The sequence below is a fragment of the Euprymna scolopes genome, chromosome 9 (genome assembly GCF_053919585.1).
Source record: "Euprymna scolopes isolate OS-2025 chromosome 9, ASM5391958v1, whole genome shotgun sequence".
Taxonomy (NCBI): Eukaryota; Metazoa; Mollusca; class Cephalopoda; order Sepiida; family Sepiolidae; genus Euprymna; species Euprymna scolopes.
In genome coordinates this window covers 161,014,697-161,035,028 of record NC_136490.1, presented here as the reverse complement: position 1 = coordinate 161,035,028, position 20,332 = coordinate 161,014,697, and the positions used below count along the sequence as shown (strand labels likewise).

The following is a 20,332-nucleotide window of genomic DNA, read 5'->3' as shown; positions in this document are numbered from 1 at the left end:
CAAAAAAAGAGTTTTCAATCTAACAAGTCACGTATTATGAACCACTAGTCTCTCTAATAGACCGGGACCAAAAAAAGAGTTTTCAATCTAACAAGTCACGTATTATGAACCACTAGTCTCTCTAATAGACCGGGACCAAAAAAAGAGTTTTCAATCTAACAAGTCACGTATTATGAACCACTAGGCTCTCTAATAGACCGGGACCAAAAAAAGAGTTTTCAATCTAACAAGTCACGTATTATCAACCACTAGGCTCTCTAATAGACCGGGACCAAAAAAAGAGTTTTCAATCTAACAAGTTACGTATTATGAACCACTAGTCTCTCTAATAGACCGGGACCAAAAAAAGAGTTTTCAATCTAACAAGTCACGTATTATGAACCACTAGTCTCTCTAATAGACCGGGACCAAAAAAAGAGTTTTCAATCTAACAAGTCACGTATTATGAACCACTAGTCTCTCTAATAGACCGGGACCAAAAAAAGAGTTTTCAATCTAACAAGTCACGTATTATGAACCACTAGTCTCTCTAATAGACCGGGACCAAAAAAAGAGTTTTCAATCTAACAAGTCACGTATTATGAACCACTAGTCTCTCTAATAGACCGGGACCAAAAAAAGAGTTTTCAATCTAACAAGTCACGTATTATCAACCACTAGGCTCTCTAATAGACCGGGAGTAAAAAAGAGTTTTCAATCTAACAAGTTACGTATTATGAACCACTAGTCTCTCTAATAGACCGGGACCAAAAAAAGAGTTTTCAATCTAACAAGTCACGTATTATGAACCACTAGTCTCTAATAGACCGGGACCAAAAAAAGAGTTTTCAATCTAACAAGTCACGTATTATCAACCACTAGGCTCTCTAATAGACCGGGACCAAAAAAAGAGTTTTCAATCTAACAAGTCACGTATTATGAACCACTAGTCTCTCTAATAGACCGGGACCAAAAAAAGAGTTTTCAATCTAACAAGTTACGTATTATGAACCACTAGTCTCTCTAATAGACCGGGACCAAAAAAAGAGTTTTCAATCTAACAAGTCACGTATTATGAACCACTAGTCTCTCTAATAGACCGGGACCAAAAAAAGAGTTTTCAATCTAACAAGTCACGTATTATCAACCACTAGTCTCTAATAGACCGGGACCAAAAAAAGAGTTTTCAATCTAACAAGTCACGTATTATCAACCACTAGTCTCTAATAGACCGGGACCAAAAAAAGAGTTTTCAATCTAACAAGTCACATATTATCAACCAAGCTGCAACCTGCATCCCATTGCTGCAATGTTGCATTCCATATGCTTGTTTTATAAGTACTTTAGTGGAATGTGCTCTGATGAACTTGTCACACTGGTGCTCTCCTGATGTAAATAACTCGACCAACCCAAAAAGCAGTAAAATCACACACCTTCACTATAGTGATTCACAGAGGTCTTCTACTTTAACAGTTTCTTCCCTGAAACTGATTTCCTACTTGCCAACCTGTACTAATATGCAAAAATTTAAATGTGAAGAGACATTTCACTGTCCAATTCCCTACTTAAGGAGTCCCTGTAGGCATGGTCTCTGATTAACAGTGGCAACGTGCTTCATTTGGGGTAAAAAATGAAATTAAAAAAAAAAAAATTGGAGAATCTTTCTTAATTAGTATCAAATGACTAATGATCAAAATTGAATGCAAATCTGAAATATTTGAATTTCAAACGGGATACTGTGTCTATATCCTTAAAAATCCTTTAAAATACCCTCCCCCGCACAAAAAAAAAAAAAAAAAAAAAAAAAAATGAAAAGTAGGAAATAAATACCAAACAGCAGAAATTGGAATACACTCTACTAAAGCCTGATTGTCATCACAGCTGTTGAATTTCAAAAATGCAATCTGGACATGAGGACACTTTAAAAGAACGATATGCAAAAAAATTCAGTTTTAAACTTGGAAAAAATACCACAGAAATGTATGGAGTACTTCAGACGGTTTTTGAACCATCTTGCATGAATCAGCCATCAGTTTTTGAGCGGCATAAGAGATTCAAGGAAGGTAGAGTCTGTGAGAGATGATGAGAGGTGTGGGAAGAATAAAGAAGTCAGAACTCCAGAGTTGATTGGCCAAATAAAGAATTTCATGAATAAGGACTGTCATGTGTCTATAGACAATAAGTGCACAGTTTGATGTCAGTGTGGGTACTGTACACACAATTATTCGTTAGGAACTGAAGATGTGGAAGATTTGCGTAAAGTTTGTCTCAAGAGTGCACAGAGAAGATAAGAAAGACTATTTGACCAAGATCAAAACAGTTCCTCACTCTTGTTCCCTCTGACTTTTTATTTATTCCCTAAGTTCAAGGAAAACCTTAGAGGCTGTCATTATGAGAAAATTGGGGAAGATGAAAGAGGTTGTGACGAGAGTATTTGACATGCTCACACAAGAGGGCTTCCATGGGGCTTTCCAGAAGTTGTTGGAACTACAACAAGTGCATTGCAACTGGAGGAAATTACTTCGAAGGAAACTAGAGTTTCATCTTTGTACTATCTATAAATGTGCCTATACAAAAAAAGTCTGGAAACTTATTGAAGGCAATCTGTGTCCGTCTCTCTCATATATATATATATATATATATATATATATATTGATCAGTCTGAAACCGTCGCAAGTTGTCATGGTTGGAAGTGAAAATATTAAATTAGACATTTTCAAATCCATAGCATTTGACATTTACAAATCATAAGCTGTTGCAAACCTTTTCCCAGACATTTGACATTATTTTTGCTGCTTTCCTCTTTGTCTGATATAAAATGACACTGCTATGCTTAAATATGTAGAAATTATCAACACTGAGTGATAAAAAAACAAAAACAAAAGAAAACTGACAAATAGAAAATTTAAGACAATTTGGTTTACAGCACATCAACACAATTGAATACAAATTGCTATTGTGAAATTGCGAGCTCATATCATTTCCAACAGTATCAATACATAAATAACCAGAACAGATAAGCAAAATTTCAACTCTGTAAGAGTGAGTGTGTCTTTTTAAAAAAAATTTTTTAGATGAGTATTTAAAGAGGGTTTTTTCTCGGAAGGGGGCTTATCACTCAGTGATAGTGTTATGGGATTTTTTTTTTTTTTTTTAGGAGTGGGAGTTGCAACTCATATCTAGAGTTAAGGGAACATTTTTAAGGGAACGCTTATCACTCAGATTTAAAATTAATGCTATGGTCAAGCATTTTTTGGAGGTGGGTTTGTCACTCAAACTTAAGGTTAGTGGTAAGATAAGTAAAACACTTTTATACTACTTTTTCAGCATGAAAAAATATCAAAAGAATTTTCAAGTCTAATTGCTCTGAAATGGCAATAACAGCCAGCAAATGGAAGATTATTTATGTTAAAATTTATTACTTTATTTATTGTGGACTATTATCCCATCTTTCTTAGTTGTTGTTTCACAACGTTTTAGCCAACTATTCCTCTGGCCTTCGTCAAGTGGTAACTGTGACGGGATAAGAACTCTGAATCTCCTAACTGCTCCTATCCCGTCTTGGTTACCACCTGACGAAGGCCAGAAGAATAGTTGGCCGAAACATTGTGAAACAACATCCAAGAAAGATGAGAATAATAGTCCGCAATAAATAAATTAATAATACTCATCTCAATAATTCCAATTAAATAATATGTATTTAAAATTTTTATGTAAAACTGATCTCCTTCCCCACTCTAAATTCAATAATTCGTTTTTTTTTTCTTCCAAGATTTTCAAGGTGTTTGCAGTTTATCAACTAAAAAAATGTAAAAAGTAGAATCTTACAAATCTTTTTAAATTGGAGTTTAGAAATTCATGTCTGATTTGTTTGAAATTAAAATATTCAAGGTAGCAAAACATGAAAAAAAAAATCGAAATTACTTAAAGTGTCTCAACAATAGCATACACAGAAAAAGAGCTTGATGATCCGATTAAAATAATTAATTTTTTAAATCTGACTAAAAAAGGAAATTATTTCTTTTTGCAAAATTGAATATTTTTCCTTTTTTAAGGCCATATGTTTCATCATATTTTTTCACTACTTTTTTAAGGTAATGTAATTTTTTAAAAACAAATTAAGCAATGGAATTTACCAGATAAGTGTACTTGTGCAACTGAAAACCTCCAGAATTATGCATTTACTGCAAATCACTTGTAATCTGCAGTAAAACCATAATTCCGCTGCAAGAAATTAAAAATACATTGTATTCATTAAAAAAAAGAAAAAAGTTAGAAAACTCAGTTTGATTGCAATGTATTTTATGTACAAGAAAATGCTAAAATCTAATACTAGAACTGTCTGTCTTATGAGAAAAATGTTTCAAATAATTCACATAAATTATACATTCTGCAAACTTTTATTAAAAAAAAAAAAACAGCTTTCACTTCCATAATTATTGGCCGATTTCAAAAATCAAATTACTTTCATATATGCAAACATAGTTAATGAATGAGAGTTTTAGATGAGAACTACCTTCAGTTTTTCGTGTACTTAAAGATATTTTTTCTACATTTTTTTTTCATAATTGCTCAGTTCAATCAGTTAAATACACAATTTTAATTTACATTATTTAAAAATAATTCATAGAGAAAATTTCAGGGTCATTCCATTAAATTTTTTTTTTTTTTTTTTTTTAGTATTATAGATTGATACTTTCTGTTAAACTCCACTTCTAGATTCTATATCTTTAGGCAATTACATGTGAACACCCTGAAAATTTTCAGAAAGAAAAAAAGTTTAAAATTTAGAGTGATGGATTAGTTTCACATATAAATTTAACTTAAAATAACCCTCCATTTCCAGGCTATTCTAGTGTTTATGACGGCTAACCTTTTTTTAAAAAATTATTTCTGTTCATTTATTTGGGGGAAGGTAAAAATGTTTTTTTAAATGTATGGTTTTAAGAGGATTGGGGAGGGGCTTGCTACTAATACCTAGGGTTAGTGGTTGAGTAAGTAATTATTTTTATTGTACTAACTTTTTAACAGGAAAAAATATTGGAGGGTGGGTGGTGGTTAACAATGTCCTGGAAGTGGGGTATCATTTCACATTAAATTTATATGAGAAACTGATCCCCTACTCCAAATTTTATTTTCAAGGCCAAATAGTTTTCATTTAAATTTATAGAAATGTTAATACTTGCTATAGTTGTTAAATGCTTCCCAATACTAGTTATCATTTCTAGTTAGTTAATTATTGGACAAATGCTTTGTGAAAACTGTTACTTTGATAGCAGTTCAGGTTCCCACATTCCTGACCCCCCCCCCTCGCACACACACTGGTAGCTGCCAGGCCTATTATAAGTATCGCCTTGCATATGACTCGTTTCTGATATCATCTTTAACAATAGACTTACATTTGTAGGCATTGTTATCAGCTAATTTGAAATTTTTTTTTTTTTTTTTTACATAGGCATCACCACTTATGAAGGCCAAGAGGCCACTCGAGGATAAGGGTTAAAGAGTGTACAGTATAAATTGGACAATATAGTAACCGTTAGTAATGGAGATTCGGTTAATTTGTTAACTTATATGGAACGGCTCATCAAAAACTTGTTTACGTTAGACTTGAACACAACCATATTGTAGTCAGCTGGAAAGCAGAAAAACGGAAGGCAATTCCATAGGCGTGCAGTTCTAAGAAAGAAGCTTTGTTCATGGAATCTACGTTTAGGTTTAGGCACAGTGGGGGGAACTAGTGATAGTGTTTCTGCTAGACGTGTGTTTCTTGCGAAAGATTGGTGAGGGGGGACCATAGAATGGAGCTCAGTCGAGCACTTGCCATGAAAATAACGATAAAGCAGAGACAAACTCGCAACATCTCTTCTGTGAGAAAGAGGTTGCAGGGAAGAGAAAAGGGCATCCCCCACAAGGCTATGAAGTCTATTTTGAACTCTATCAAGGCAGGATAAGTTCTTTCTATCAGCTCCTGTCCAGATGTGGCAACAGTACTCCATCCTTGGACGTACCTGGCTCTTATATAAATAGAGAAGCATCAGCAGTAAGATATCTACCGGATCGATAGAAGGATCCCACCATTTTTCCAATGGCTTTGGCAACCGATTTGATGTACGTGTTTCATTTAAGATCAGGAGTAATGGTCAAGCCCAGAAGCTTGTCAAAACTTGAGGCCTCCTGAAGACGAGAGCCATTCATTTCAATGGATGCCAGATGGAGATCAGAGCGTTGATGATGTAAAGATAAAAGCTTGGTTTTAGATGCATTAAAAGTAACAAGCCACTTCTTTCCCCATTGTATCACTTGCTCAAGATCAAATGAGAGAGAATCAGAGAGAACTTGGTCATTTACGGTCTTAGATGTGCTACCATAGATAGTTGTCATCAGCCTACGAATGATGTAAGGATGTGATTTGGAAGATCATTAATATAGATCAGAAAGAGAGTTGGGCCCAGGATGGACCCCTGAGGGACTCCAGCATTAATACTAAGAGCTTCTGATTTCTGCCCATCAACCACTACTCTTATGAATGAAATGTAATTAGAACATGTTAATTTTAAAAATTTTTAAATTTTTTTTTTATTACATTTTCACCCCAAACAAGGCGCATTGCCACTTTGGTGTAGGGGGCTACTATCAGGGGCAGCAACTACTGCGGCACTATGTTGGGATTTGGGCAGCAAGATGTCGGTTCACGTTGCACTTGAACTTCTGCATGTCAGTACATTTAGGGAAGCAGGAACCTGGAATAGAATTCCAGAGTCTAGCGGTTCTGGGGAAGAAACTATTGGAGTAGAAAGATCTTTTACATCTAGGGATCTCTACCGTGTGGGGGTGGGATTTAGCTGCCTGTCGGGTTTGTCGAGGGTGTTTATGTCGTGGGGGTACAAGTGTCTGCAGTTCGTCAGGGATGCAACGTTTCGTCGATGGGACAGAGGCTGAAGTTTAGATGCCAGTTCAGGACCTATCAGATTGGCGACTCTCTTTTGAACCTTGTCTAGGAGCAAGAGACTAGTAGCAGATGCACCAGCCCAAATATGACAACAATGGTGGCCTTATAGAGGTACAGGATACTTTCAGGTGTCAGTAGTTTTCTAGCACGGTAGAGAGAGCCTACCTTTTTCGCAGCGGCCCTGGCAATGTTATGACACGTTACAATATTTGCCATTTGCAAATATAGATTATAAATTCTCATCATTCTTAGTTTTAGTCATAAATTCTCACTAAACTATTTTAGTGTGATAAATAAACTTATAACTTAAATAAAATCTAATCTGATTAAAATAAAATTTTGTTTCAATAAAAATGTTTTATTCTTAAAATGAAATTAGTAGTGAAGGTTTTAATGTTAAAAGGAATTGTTTAAAAATAATATTTTCTTTTCAAATTATTCACACTACGAATCTTCTTAGACATTATTCTCAAAATGTTTCGGCTGATTTCACGTGCATCTTGCCGAACACTGAAATCTGCATGCAACTGCAATCCAAATTGTAGGAAAAACAAAAACAAAAAACAATATGATGAAACGAGAACGGATAAAATGTCAGGGAATAAACGAAGCAATACCGAGTTTAGATAATGAATCGGTTCAAAATAAATTTTTAGGGTTGAAATGGACACTTTTTCCTTGGAATAATAATTCATGGCATTTAACAAATATTTCAAGAAAAATAAGTGAACAAACACTGGTTAAGTAATTTTTCAGGTGTTTTTTTTTTGTTTCTGCACCTTTAATAAAAACTTTTCTGTGCAATCCTTTTCATTGTAATGGCTCATTATGATAGCGTTTCACTCTATCTTGAGATCCATCAGTGTTGATACATCCCTTAGGTTCACATCCGAACATGACTCGCTTAGGCATAATACATGGTTTTATTGCAACGAATGATACAACTTTATCATTATCTTGTTTCCACAATCTGCTCAAATTCTACATTATTCAATATCTGTAACAGAACCAATGCTTCAACATATTAAATGATAAGAATCTGAAAACAAAATCGTGGAATTAAAAAAAAAAAATTTTGCTTGTGTTTATCTGTTTTACAGCATATCAACCCTCTTTCAGACATTTAATGTTAAAACAATAACTTTGATTAACAACTGCATAGGCTTATGTGAACACAAGTCACTATCTTATTTATAACTGAATAAGGTGTGGAGGTTCATATCTATTTCACCCATGTGCTGATCTTCTATGCTAGAATAGCACACGGATTCCACAGTCCATTAGACCAATTATATAATTTAGATGCTGGTTAAATTTACACTTTCTGTGTGCCTCACAAAGAATAAAGTATAGTTTATCATTTGTTATAAACATTCACAAGTTAGGGGTTTATGCATAAACTGAAATTTGTAGGTCAGAATTACATGAGGAATTAGTTGAAGGCTTTGTGTATCAACTTCTGGGAGAAACCACTTAACAATGATTTTGTTAAATCAAAATGACAAAACATAACATTTTATGAGAATAAAAATATAAAGAAAAACAAAAAAAAGAAAGAATGAATTAAAAGAAATTTATCTACATTTCACCAATTAAATGATTTTAGAAAACTCCTCCCTACCTCCTTAAAAAACAAAACGCTTAACCTTTTAATATAGAGAAACAAATGTCTCAAAAGAGATGCGGAGTTAGCTGAAAAACATCTTACATCATACATAAAAAGATGCTAACTCATAAAAATGTCCGACTTTCAACTGACTCCATCTCAGAGATTAGAAATTGGCTGAGAAAACAAAAAAGTCTGACTTGAGTTGTCATTTTTTAAAAATCCACTCTGGCCATTACAAAAATGGCTGACTTTGATAATCTACTGGCTACAAACAAAATTTTCACTTAGCATAAATAAACTTTTTTTATAGACAATAATTTAAGCTTATTATCTAAAACAATTCACATTTTTTTTAAATAAAAAATGATATAACTATAAAAGAATAATAATGATGCATACATTTTTAAAAAATAATTCTCAAGATAACATTGTATTTTGATTATATCCCCATGTAAGTAAAAAAAATAAACAAACATCAAAAACAAAACATTTTCAAAAAGTAAATAAATAAAACATCTAATACAGTTACACACACACACACACACACATATATATATGTCCATGCAATAATTGCCATCAGATCTATGCTGGTGAAACTCAATGGGAACTAAAAAAAAAAGACTTGAATATAAAGGAGATAAAAATGCAATATGGTTTCCATTCTGCCAGATCTGCAGATATGCTAACGGCTATATCTCATAGGATTAGTGAATCTCTTGATGGAGGCTTCCTTTCTAGGGCAATTGCTCTTGACATATCAAAGGCTTTTGATAGGGTGTGGCATTAGGCTCTACTCTACAAGATCTCCAACTACGGTATAGCTGGAAATGTCTTCTCAATTATTGAATCATTTCTTTCTCATAGGTTCATAAGAGTAGTGGTTACTGAGCAGAAATCAGAAGCTCACAATATTAATGCTGGAGTCTCTTACAGATCGATCCTGGGCCCAACCCTCTTCCTGATCTGCATCAATGATCTCTCAAATCACATTCTAAGATCATTTGTAGACATAGTGACAACACTACCATCTATGGCAACACTTCAAAGCCCGTAAATGACCAAGTACTCTGATTCTTTCTCCTGTGACCTTGAGCACGTGGTGCAATAAGGAAAGAGATGGCTGGTTAATTTTAATGCATCTAAAACCAAGCTTCTATCATGAACACTGATTCCCGTCTAGCATCAATTGAAATGAATGGTTTGTCTTGGGGAGGCACTATGTTTTGACAAGCTTCTGGGTCTGACTTTTACTCCTGATCTGAAATGGAACATGTGAATCAAATCCGTTGCCAAGGCCGCTACAAAAATGGTGGGATCCTTTTATCGATCCAGTAGATATCTCACTACTGATGCAATTCTCTACCTTGTATAAGAGCTAAGTACGTCCAAGGATGGAGTACTGTTGTCACATCTGGGCAGGAGCTGCTAAAAGCATCTTATTCTGCCTTGACAGAGTTCAAAATAGATTTTGTAGCCTAGTGGAGGATGTCATTTTCTCTTCCCTGCAACCTCTTCTCTACAGAAGAGATGTTGCGAGCCTGTCTCTGCTTTATCGTTATTTTCATGGCAAGTGCTCTGCTGAGCTCCAATCTATAGTCCCCCTAACCAAACTTTCACAAAAAACACTCATCTATCTGAAACCACTACCAATAATTCCCCCCACTTTTTATCAGTACCTAAACCTAAATGTAGATTCCATGAACAAAACTTCTTTCTTAGAACTGCATGCCTGTGGAACTCTCTTCTGTTTGCTTGCTTTCCAGCTGACTACAATATGCCCATCTTTAAGTTCAACATAAACAAGTTCTTAAGTAATCTAATTTACCAAATTTACACTAATGATTACTATGATATTGTCCCATTAACTACTAACCCATATCAAGGCCTGGAGGCCACTTGAGGATAAGTGGTGAATTCTTTGTTAAAAAAAAAGAAAAGGAAAAAAAGAAAAGGAAAAAAAGAAAAGGAAAAAAAGAAAAGGAAAAAAAAGAAAAGGAAAAAAAAGAAAAGGAAAAAAAAGAAAAGGAAAAAAAGAAAAGGAAAAAAAAGAAAAGGAAAAAAAAGAAAAGGAAAAAAAAGAAAAGGAAAAAAAAAGGAAAAAAAGAAAAGGAAAAAAAGAAAAGGAAAAAAAAGAAAGCACAATTTTTTCATGCATTACAACATGATCAATTTTTTTTTAAACAAGCTAGACTCATTAAATTCATTTTGAATAAATTTTGGTGAAGACTTCTTGAATCAACACTCATTATAAAAGCTAATACAATTAAACAATGTTAGAGTTTTTGCAATTTATTTCTATTAATCAGCAAAGTAATACTAAATGAAGAGAACTTCTAGATTCAGTTATTTTACACCACATTCCCAACAGAAATTTGTCCATAGTATCAATATTTAAAAAAATAAAAAATAAATAAATAAATAAAGAAAGAAAACTCACTCCATTTCATAAACTCATCACATTTTTAATAGCAATGGTTATGGTCCATTCGAAAATATAACAAAAACATTCTTTAGATGTAAATGACTGTTTCATTAAAAAAAAACAAAAAAAACATTCACTAACACATCACATATTTTCAAATATTTTATTTATATTTTATTTTCTTCAAATCAATCATCTTGAGAAAATCTTGAAATAAAGACAAAATTTTGATGAATATTCAATTGTAGTTTTTTTTCTTTTTCATATATATCCACTTATTTTTGGATAATTTTCTATTTATATCTATACTCTACTGAAATGTATACTCTTCTCTATTGACTCAATAAAAATTGGACATGTGTTGAATCATGTTTTTTCATTAATACTGTTGAAGCTCTCTCATTTTTTCATTTTCTTTCGTTTTTCATCTGTTTATTGAATGTGTTATGTACCAATGTTAGCTCAACGAGTAAAAGATCATCTAGTTGACAAAAAAAAATAACAAAATGAGTTCGTGAGATCAAATACAATACTGGAATTGATCCAAGTCAAAATGACACAAAAAACAAGAAAGGTGAAAAGGACAACACATATCACTTATCACACCATTTTTTTTATCATGTTACCACTGTCAATTGCATTCCATTGCAACCGTTGCTCTCTTTTGCTTGCTCTCATTTTGTCATAATCTGCAATTTATCATAATCAGCATTGATTAAAAGACACTATGTTGAAGTTTACTTAAAAAATTTGAAGTTTAAATAAAATTAAAAAAAAAAAAAAATTAAAACAATTATCTAAAACAATTAAAACAATTGTGGTAAAGAGACTGAGAACAATCTAACCGATTTGATTTAAAATGGTTCAGTTTAGAACTGCCACAAATCTGGCAACAACCTGTATTTGATGAAAGCTGGGACGTACAATGGTTGAAACATGAAAAATGGAATCAACTAAAATAAGGAAAATCATCCGACATAAATCTCAGAAACATTGTCACATTTGTTATTCATAGATTTTAAAAGTTGAGCTTTACTTACAAATCGTAATGCTGGTTCCATTTTGGATCAAGTGTGTTTTTACAAGTATCTGTTGAGTGACACTGACCGGATCCATCAACACTAATTTTAGCAAATGGATCAGGTAATCCTGAAAGAACAGAAAATATATTTGAATTAACATTACATAAAAAAATAATGCAAGATAATTGTTTTTCAGTGATAATTAATGATTTAATTTTATATTAAAAAACAAAAAGAAATAAAAAAATATTACATGAACATCAGATAAAAAAAAAAAAAAAAATGAAGTGTCATCTTCTTCATAAACTTATCAGCCTCTTTTGTTATCTATTTTTTATTAGCTGCATTAATGTTTTTGTGTATTTGAATCATGGTCTATGATGAAATGACATAACTCACAAACTATTCATTTCTGTTGTTAACTTTAAGAATCATTCAAAGTTTCCAGAGCATGAACAGGATTTAAACTTGTGTGTGTGTGTGTGTGTGTGTGTGATATCTCCATTGGTGAGCATCTTATAAATAACCATGCTTGTGCCTCTAAGTTCAGTGTCGATTTGTTCTCCATTCTGAGCAAGTCACACTAGTCCTTTCACACCTTTCATCATTGAAACTATTCACATTAAATCTTTTCTTTGTAAACAAAAAGAAAATTGCTTTGGACTTAATGTGGTTTCTACTTGATTCTTTTTCACATATTTCACATCTTTCTACCATAATTCCTAACCTTGATTCAGCTGTTGAATACGGTTCGAAATCAATTAGTTATAATCTGTCATTCTTTTTATTTTACTTTTTTTTTTTTATTTCATCATGCTAAAAAAATACATTTTATTTTTATATAGTCATAATTAAATTCTGCCCCCCCCCTTGCAAGACATATATACTAATATAAAGCAAAATAATGTAGAGGTATCATGCCATCATTTAAACAGTTGATCTAAGTGGCAAAAACTAATTGCATATTTGAACTCAGCACTTGAATCCAATGGCATAAGTATCGATCCTTTTTAAAAACTTATTCAATTTACAAAGTATATAAAATAACATCTACTTTAATATTTTCTATAATTAGCCGATCGAACAGAAATACTTATAATTGTTTATACTTTCCACATCAAATCAGTGTATATTTTTGACATGGTTCGTTTTCATAAGGAAGCAGTTATCTTTTCTAATGAAAAAAAAAAAGATAAAATATGTTAAATGTTTACTAAAATGTTAATATTTATCTTTAACAAACTATTTCAAATCTATGCAAATATATAAAGTTTTTTCTATCCATTTGTCAAACTCAAGTATTTACAAGACAAAATATTTATCTTTGATCAGTGACCATGTGAACAAGGCATTCATCTCCAGTTCCAATATTTTATGCCATCATTCAGGGTTCGAATTTCACAAAAAGTAGATAATTGCTTTTCCAATTATTTCCTAAACCTGAATAATGGATGAAAAATACTGATGTTTTTAACTTCTAATTTTGGTGATAAAATTCTAAAAGAGTTGAGAAACTCAGGATAGACAGGTACTTTAGATATATATATATACTTTTATAAAGTATAGTCATCCAAAGAATGTGTTTCCTCGTCTATGACTCATCAGTGTGGTTAGACATAATGAGATTCAAAAGGTAGACATTAGTGAATTGGCGCTCGATACTCTGATGTCCTCAATCTGTTATGTAACATTTAAACGAAATTTATTTGTAATGAATGATTTTTAAGTGTGAATACATGTATCTTACATTATACATACATTTTGATAATGATCAGATGGTGATCGAAGCATAAGACTATTTTCGTTTTAAATAATTTTTATTATAATTCAGTATTTCAACTGCCCTGCATTCTTTATTCAAATGATTTGAGTGATGAACAAAAAACAAAAACAGAAATAAGGTCGGCCGTGCACCCACTGATATTTCTGAGCAGCTACATTAGCATTCTCCTGTATGGACATCTCAACCGTAAAGGAAAATGAAACAAAATTTAATTGTCATAGTAGAGTTTGAACTTTTAACTACTAATAGAGTTGAAGTTTCCTATTGGTCAGAGTAAAAAATAGAAAAGGAAAGAAAAAAGATACATTAAATGAATATGGTTGAATCAAATACTGAGGAAGGTTTTCATAATTATTTTTTTTTATATATAAAAATATGTATTATTGGAATATTGTCTCATAATAAAGTGTTTTGCGATCTGGGATATTTTCTGAATAAGTTTATTATACTACATCATGAGCTCTCAAGCTCCTACGTAAACCTTTGTATGAACATTATATATAATACATACACATTGTGTTAAAAAGAAATGTTTCAGAATTGTTTTCCATCAACTTTTCAACCATCTTAACATTTTTTCTCAATTCTTGGCATAAAGAATTCAAAAAAATCTCCTTATTAATCATATGATTATTTTATCCAAACTTTCGACTTTAGTCATTATCAGCATCAGTAATTTGTTATCAGTTGTTAGCGATTTTAAAGTTCCTTTATGGCTGTTGATATTAAGATTTTATTTCCCCAAAATATAATACTATATCATCAAATGATAAGCAATGAACACGTCCTGCTTCACTAGAAATGGCATTTTTAAAAAGTTTTACTGAAATGATGAGAGGAAGTAATCTGAGAATGGGTTAGAATAAATGGAAGAGAAAAAAAAAAAATCAAAACAATTATCGAGACAAATTATAGAAATGTCTATAGGACGGTAAAATAATGTGCAGAGTAAATCATGAATTACATTACTTGTAACACTCATCAAAAGGAAATCGCTTTTCTTTTTGACCTTCCTGATTATCTAGAAAACAACAATGGATAACGAAAAAGAGGGAAAAGTCATTCTTGGGCAAAATGTCAGAAGAGACAGCTGCACTGTATTAGTTATTAGCAATACTAAAAGAGGAAAGATAAGGTAGAGGAGAGCAGCGGAGAGAGGCAACCCCGAGGGAGAGGAGAGCAGCGGAGAGAGGCAACCCCGAGGGAGAGGAGAGCAGCGGAGAGAGGCAACCCCGAGGGAGAGGAGAGCAGCGGAGAGAGGCAACCCCGAGGGAGAGGAGAGCAGCGGAGAGACGCAACCCCGAGGGAGAGGAGAGCAGCGGAGAGACGCAACCGCGAGGGAGAGGAGAGCAGCGGAGAGACGCAACCGCGAGGGAGAGGAGAGCAGCGGAGAGACGCAACCGCGAGGGAGAGGAGAGCAGCGGAGAGACGCAACCGCGAGGGAGAGGAGAGCAGCGGAGAGACGCAACCGCGAGGGAGAGGAGAGCAGCGGAGAGACGCAACCGCGAGGGAGAGGAGAGCAGCGGAGAGACGCAACCGCGAGGGAGAGGAGAGCAACGGAGAGACGCAACCGCGAGGGAGAGGAGAGCAGCGGAGAGACGCAACCGCGAGGGAGAGGAGAGCAACGGAGAGACGCAACCGCGAGGGAGAGGAGAGCAGCGGAGAGACGCAACCGCGAGGGAGAGGAGAGCAACGGAGAGACGCAACCGCGAGGGAGAGGAGAGCAGCGGAGAGACGCAACCGCGAGGGAGAGGAGAGCAACGGAGAGACGCAACCGCGAGGGAGAGGAGAGCAGCGGAGAGAGGCAACTGCGGCGGAGAGGAGGGTTATAGAGAGAGAACCGAGTGGGAGAGGGAAGGCCAGTGGAGAGAGAACCGAGTGGGAGAGGGGAGGCCAGTGGAGAGAGAACCGAGTGGGAGAGGGGAGGCCAGTGGAGAGAGAACCGAGTGGGAGAGGGGAGGCCAGTGGAGAGAGAACCGAGTGGGAGAGGGGAGGCCAGTGGAGAGAGAACCGAGTGGGAGAGGGGAGGCCAGTGGAGAGAGAACCGAGTGGGAGAGGGGAGGCCAGTGGAGAGAGAACCGAGTGGGAGAGGGGAGGCCAGTGGAGAGAGAACCGAGTGGGAGAGGAAGGCAGAGCAGAGGGAACTGAGAGGTAGAGGAGGGTAGCAGAGAAAGATCCGCAAGGGAGAAGAGAGAACTACATATGAGAGATGATTTCAGTATTATGTTTTAAGTATATATCAAAAGGGAGGAGGAGGGAGAGAGAGTTAGGAGTAGAAGGAGGGAGGGAGAGGAAGAGTTAAGAGTAGGAGGAGAGAGAGAGAGAAGTAGGAGGAGGGAGAGGGAAAGAGAGAGGAGGAGGAGGAAGAACTTTCTTGTCACTATTCATCTTCTATAATATAAATCTCACCTGTTTGTTTAAATGTATCTGTATATGTTTTGTATGTCTGCCTAAAGCTTTCAACATAGGCGATGGATTTTCACGCGATCAGTATCATTTATAAGCTCGATGTCTTGGACAACAAATATTGAAAAAATTGGCCAAAAACATTAATGGGTAGTTTTCTATAAAGAGGGGTCCATTTTTTGCGAGCCATTTTTGCAAGTCATCTTATTGGTTGGATTTACTTTGCCTAATTTTAACGTTCCGAACTTCTGGTCATGTCATGAAGTAGGGGTAAGACGCCAGGTTTTCTTTCACTTTCTTTTCCACCTTTGCGTCATGTGTTCGAGCCTGCCTACCTACTACCACTTTTTTTTTTTTTTTTTTTAACATCTACAAACAACCGGGCAACGCCGGGCACCCAGGCTAGTAATATCTAAGAGAACCAATTTAGAAATAATGAAAATGTATGAAAGATATCATTCAAGGTGTTTCTTTTAGAGAAATGAATGTTTTAAATTTAGGAAGTCATTGTCAATTATTCATTTTGAAACTTGTTCACATTTTAAATTGAAGATGACATTTAGAATTACAAAACATTGCCTGTAAATAGCCATGCGTCATTTTATAAACATTAAAAATAGTTCTTCCTCTCTCAACAGAGCAGTTTTGAAAATCTCCTCTGCAACAAAGAATTCTCCTTAACAGAAATTCCAATTAAAGTCTGCATCTGTCTCTTGATTGTTCTTACACACAAATAAAAAGATAAATAAAAAGGAAAACTAAATAATTATTCATAAAAAATATAACCGGATTTATTCACACTTACAAGCAGTACATTAAAATATGCACACATTTGAAAACTTGACAATGCCCGGATATATGAAAAATGGATTTAGCAATATGTGTAAACGGTGAACATAACTGATATGTGTGTAGCAATGACAGATTGTATACAGCTTCTAAGAGCTGGCGTAGAACAGAGAAACGACTGACCACACGTCACAGAATTAGTTTAGATTAAATAGAAGCAGTGGAAAAATGTTTTCGCTTCAGTGATTAGACCAAGTAAAAAATAAGAATTTCACAAAAGCAACACAACATATTTTTTTTCTACCATCTCAACCATTTTAATCAACAAAGAACTAAGCAATATAATTTTATTTCAATTTCCTCTTCAACCATAATTTCACTTGAGTTGAAATTAAAGTATAAAACTAAAATATAAATAAGATATATATTAGCGATACTGATTCAGCATTGCCTTTGTATTAATATATTATTGGTTGGAAATAAAATGGTAAATATCGTCATGTTTGAAATGTTTTAAATTAAAAATAACATTTACAAGAAAAAAAAAATGCTGTAGTGTTTTCATAAAAAATAAAAACCTGATTTATTAGACAGCTGGAAAACAGCAATTAGCTTTAACAAACCGAAACAAATTAATTTTTTAAATCTTAAAAATACCAACAAAATTATTTAAATGTTTAAACCTTATTTTAAATACGTTCTGTACGGAGATATATATTCTTTGTTTAATTTTTTTTTTAATTTATGCATCAGAGAAAATCCAGTTTAAAAAGTCAATTTCGTTTCATTAAGTTCTTTCAGTCATTTTATGGATCTAACTGATAACTGCCCTAGTTATTCTAAATGGAATAATAGAAAGGAAAATTTTCAATCATGTCTTTAGAAAAATCTACACTTATCAAAACATAACACACAAACAAACATTACGTATATAATATAGAGGATATATATATATTAGCTGAAGCAACAGTCTATGTTTAGTAAAAGATTATAATCTTTAAAATTACAACCCTAATATTTCTTAATTTAGCTTTACTAGTAGTAGTTGTAGTAGTAGTAGTAGCAGCAGTCGGCATTTCATGGACCAATATGTCATTATAGGTCATGTAGGTTGCTTTAGTTATTAAAATTGTCAGTTTAGAAAAGATGAACGATAAGTGGCGCTATAAGCATATCTTAGTTATATTAGAAGATTGCTCTTCTAGTGTCTCGGCTACAGGTGTGAATCATTTAAGGGACATTATTTTATTGGAAAATTGTAACGTTTATTATTAAAAGCATTTTTATTGGTCATCACTATTTGTATGTTGCTATAAATTCGTACAACCACTATTAATATATGGATATACTAGTTGAGCTACAAATCTACATTGGGTTATGGTTATGCTATTCATCAGAGGAGGGGAAGGGAGGGGGATATTGAAAATCCATATTTTGTGTATCAGAAACAGAGGTAGTTTGCATTGCATTAGTTTTGTTAATGGTCATTTTGATTTATTTTTAAAATTTTACCATCAAATTAACAAAATAAAAAAAATTAGAGACCAATTACTCGTTCAAGTAAAAATAATTAAAAAAAAATCTTTTACATAGAACCTACAAGAAAATTATCTCTCTTACTCTTGTTTAGTCCTAATGTTAGGGTCCAGTGTTCAGATTTTCTATTTATCAAAGTAACAATGTTGCTATAGACAATCATAATTTGGAATTGGTATAGGTTATAGATTTGCATTGGATGGGGGACGTGTAAAGACAGATAGACAGACTGATCATTCTTTGTTTTATATATATATATACTAGCGGGGGTACCTGGCGTTGCCCGGGTGTTTGTAGGTGTGTGTGTGTTGGGTGGGGTGGGGGGTAAAGAAGAACAAAAAGGAAACTTAATCCTGTTTAAATATAAAAAAAAAAAAATGATAAAACACAGCGATTTTTAAAAATGAAAAAAAGAGGGAGGGGCTTGGTGACAAGTAGGCTCGAACCCGGAGCCTTGAGACGCATATGCTGAGCCTGAACACCTGCACTACGGCAACGGTAGCAATGTAAGAGCGATTAAAAAGTGAATGTCAAACATCACACTACCCGCAGTTTTTAATAAGGTCAAATCGTTTACTGCGGGATAGTTGACGGTGACGTTAACATCCGGTTCAAATCCAGTTTTGCTGTTTTATACTGAAAAATGAAAGCAACACGCAGCTATCTGAAAGTGTGGAATATTTAACTTTTCGGGCAAATTAAATAGACAGGCGACTCCCATTGTTAACTCGTAGATATTATCCTTTAGACAAGATATAAAAGGTTTTAAGAATGAGCGATCCGAGCGAGAACCAAGCGGTAAAAAGCCTTTTGCAGACATACACAAAAAGCGAACATACATACATACACACATTTTGGCTTTTATATATATAGATATGAAATTATTGTGGAAAGATAACTTTTAAATTTTCATCGATTCAACTGTTAGTAAATATTTTCTAATAAACAAAAATGAATGCATAAAACCCGTCCATGAAAAGTTGATTCTTTTAGAATAAAAAGTGAGCATATCCTGAAAATGGAGGTGAATTTAGTTTATCACATGATAAAGCAATAAAATCAAAGTAAAAGTAATTTATTGAAAGTTGTAGTCGTACAAGAGAAAGAAAATCAAGTATCAGTAAAATTACTTCACCTGTGCCAAGTTATGTGCATAAGTAATTGATGATAAAATGATTAAAATATTCTTTAGTTTTTTTTCATCTGAGCCAGATGTAAAGAAAACCCATTAGAGACTTCCTTCCTGCCAATTCTGAATAGGAGAAATACAATATGAACGTCTACCTAAACAATTCAGTTACTTGTAGTTCAAAGCATACAGGTCGACTTTTGTAACAAAAAAAAAACAAGAGTATTGTAAGATTAACCGTCATACAATACATAGCAGAAAAACTCAAATTCAAATGACTAAAGTTGTAAGGAGTAAAAAAAAGGGAGGCAGGAAGAGACGGAGAGAGGGAGATGGGAAGAGATGGAGAAAGGGAGACAGGAAGAGACGGAGGAAGACTGAGAAAGGGAAACGGAAAAAAATTAAAATGGAGAAAAGTAGACAAAACAAACGATGGTGAAGAGAGAGAAAAAGAAAGGGTAAAAGAACTAAGCACAAATATCAAGTTAACATTTTCATATGAGATATTCATGAGTAACCAAAATTCCACATAATCTTTTTGCTTTGCCATTAAAACTAATGTAATGGAAAAACTGATTTTTTAAAAAAAATCTATTCTAGATATATAGAAGTGACTTTGTCTGTCTAAGGAACGGTCCTTACCAAACTCTTCTTTCAATTTTTGCTCTACAAACCTGAAACTTGATATATAAAGGATTTGGACCT

At 33.9% G+C, this 20,332-nt stretch overlaps 1 protein-coding gene across 4 annotated transcripts in view; it reads right to left on the bottom strand.

The window, feature by feature from the left end:
- The window catches only part of LOC145284958 (E3 ubiquitin-protein ligase SMURF2-like), a 292,994-nt gene that overhangs the window by 126,884 nt on the left and 145,778 nt on the right, over nt 1–20,332 (bottom strand). For all 4 annotated transcript variants that reach the window (XM_080134058.1, XM_080134060.1, XM_080134059.1 and 1 more), the window contains exon 3: nt 12,003–12,111. In XM_080134058.1, the coding sequence (XP_079990184.1) occupies nt 12,003–12,111 (109 nt within the window). The remainder of the gene's footprint in view (nt 1–12,002; nt 12,112–20,332) is intronic.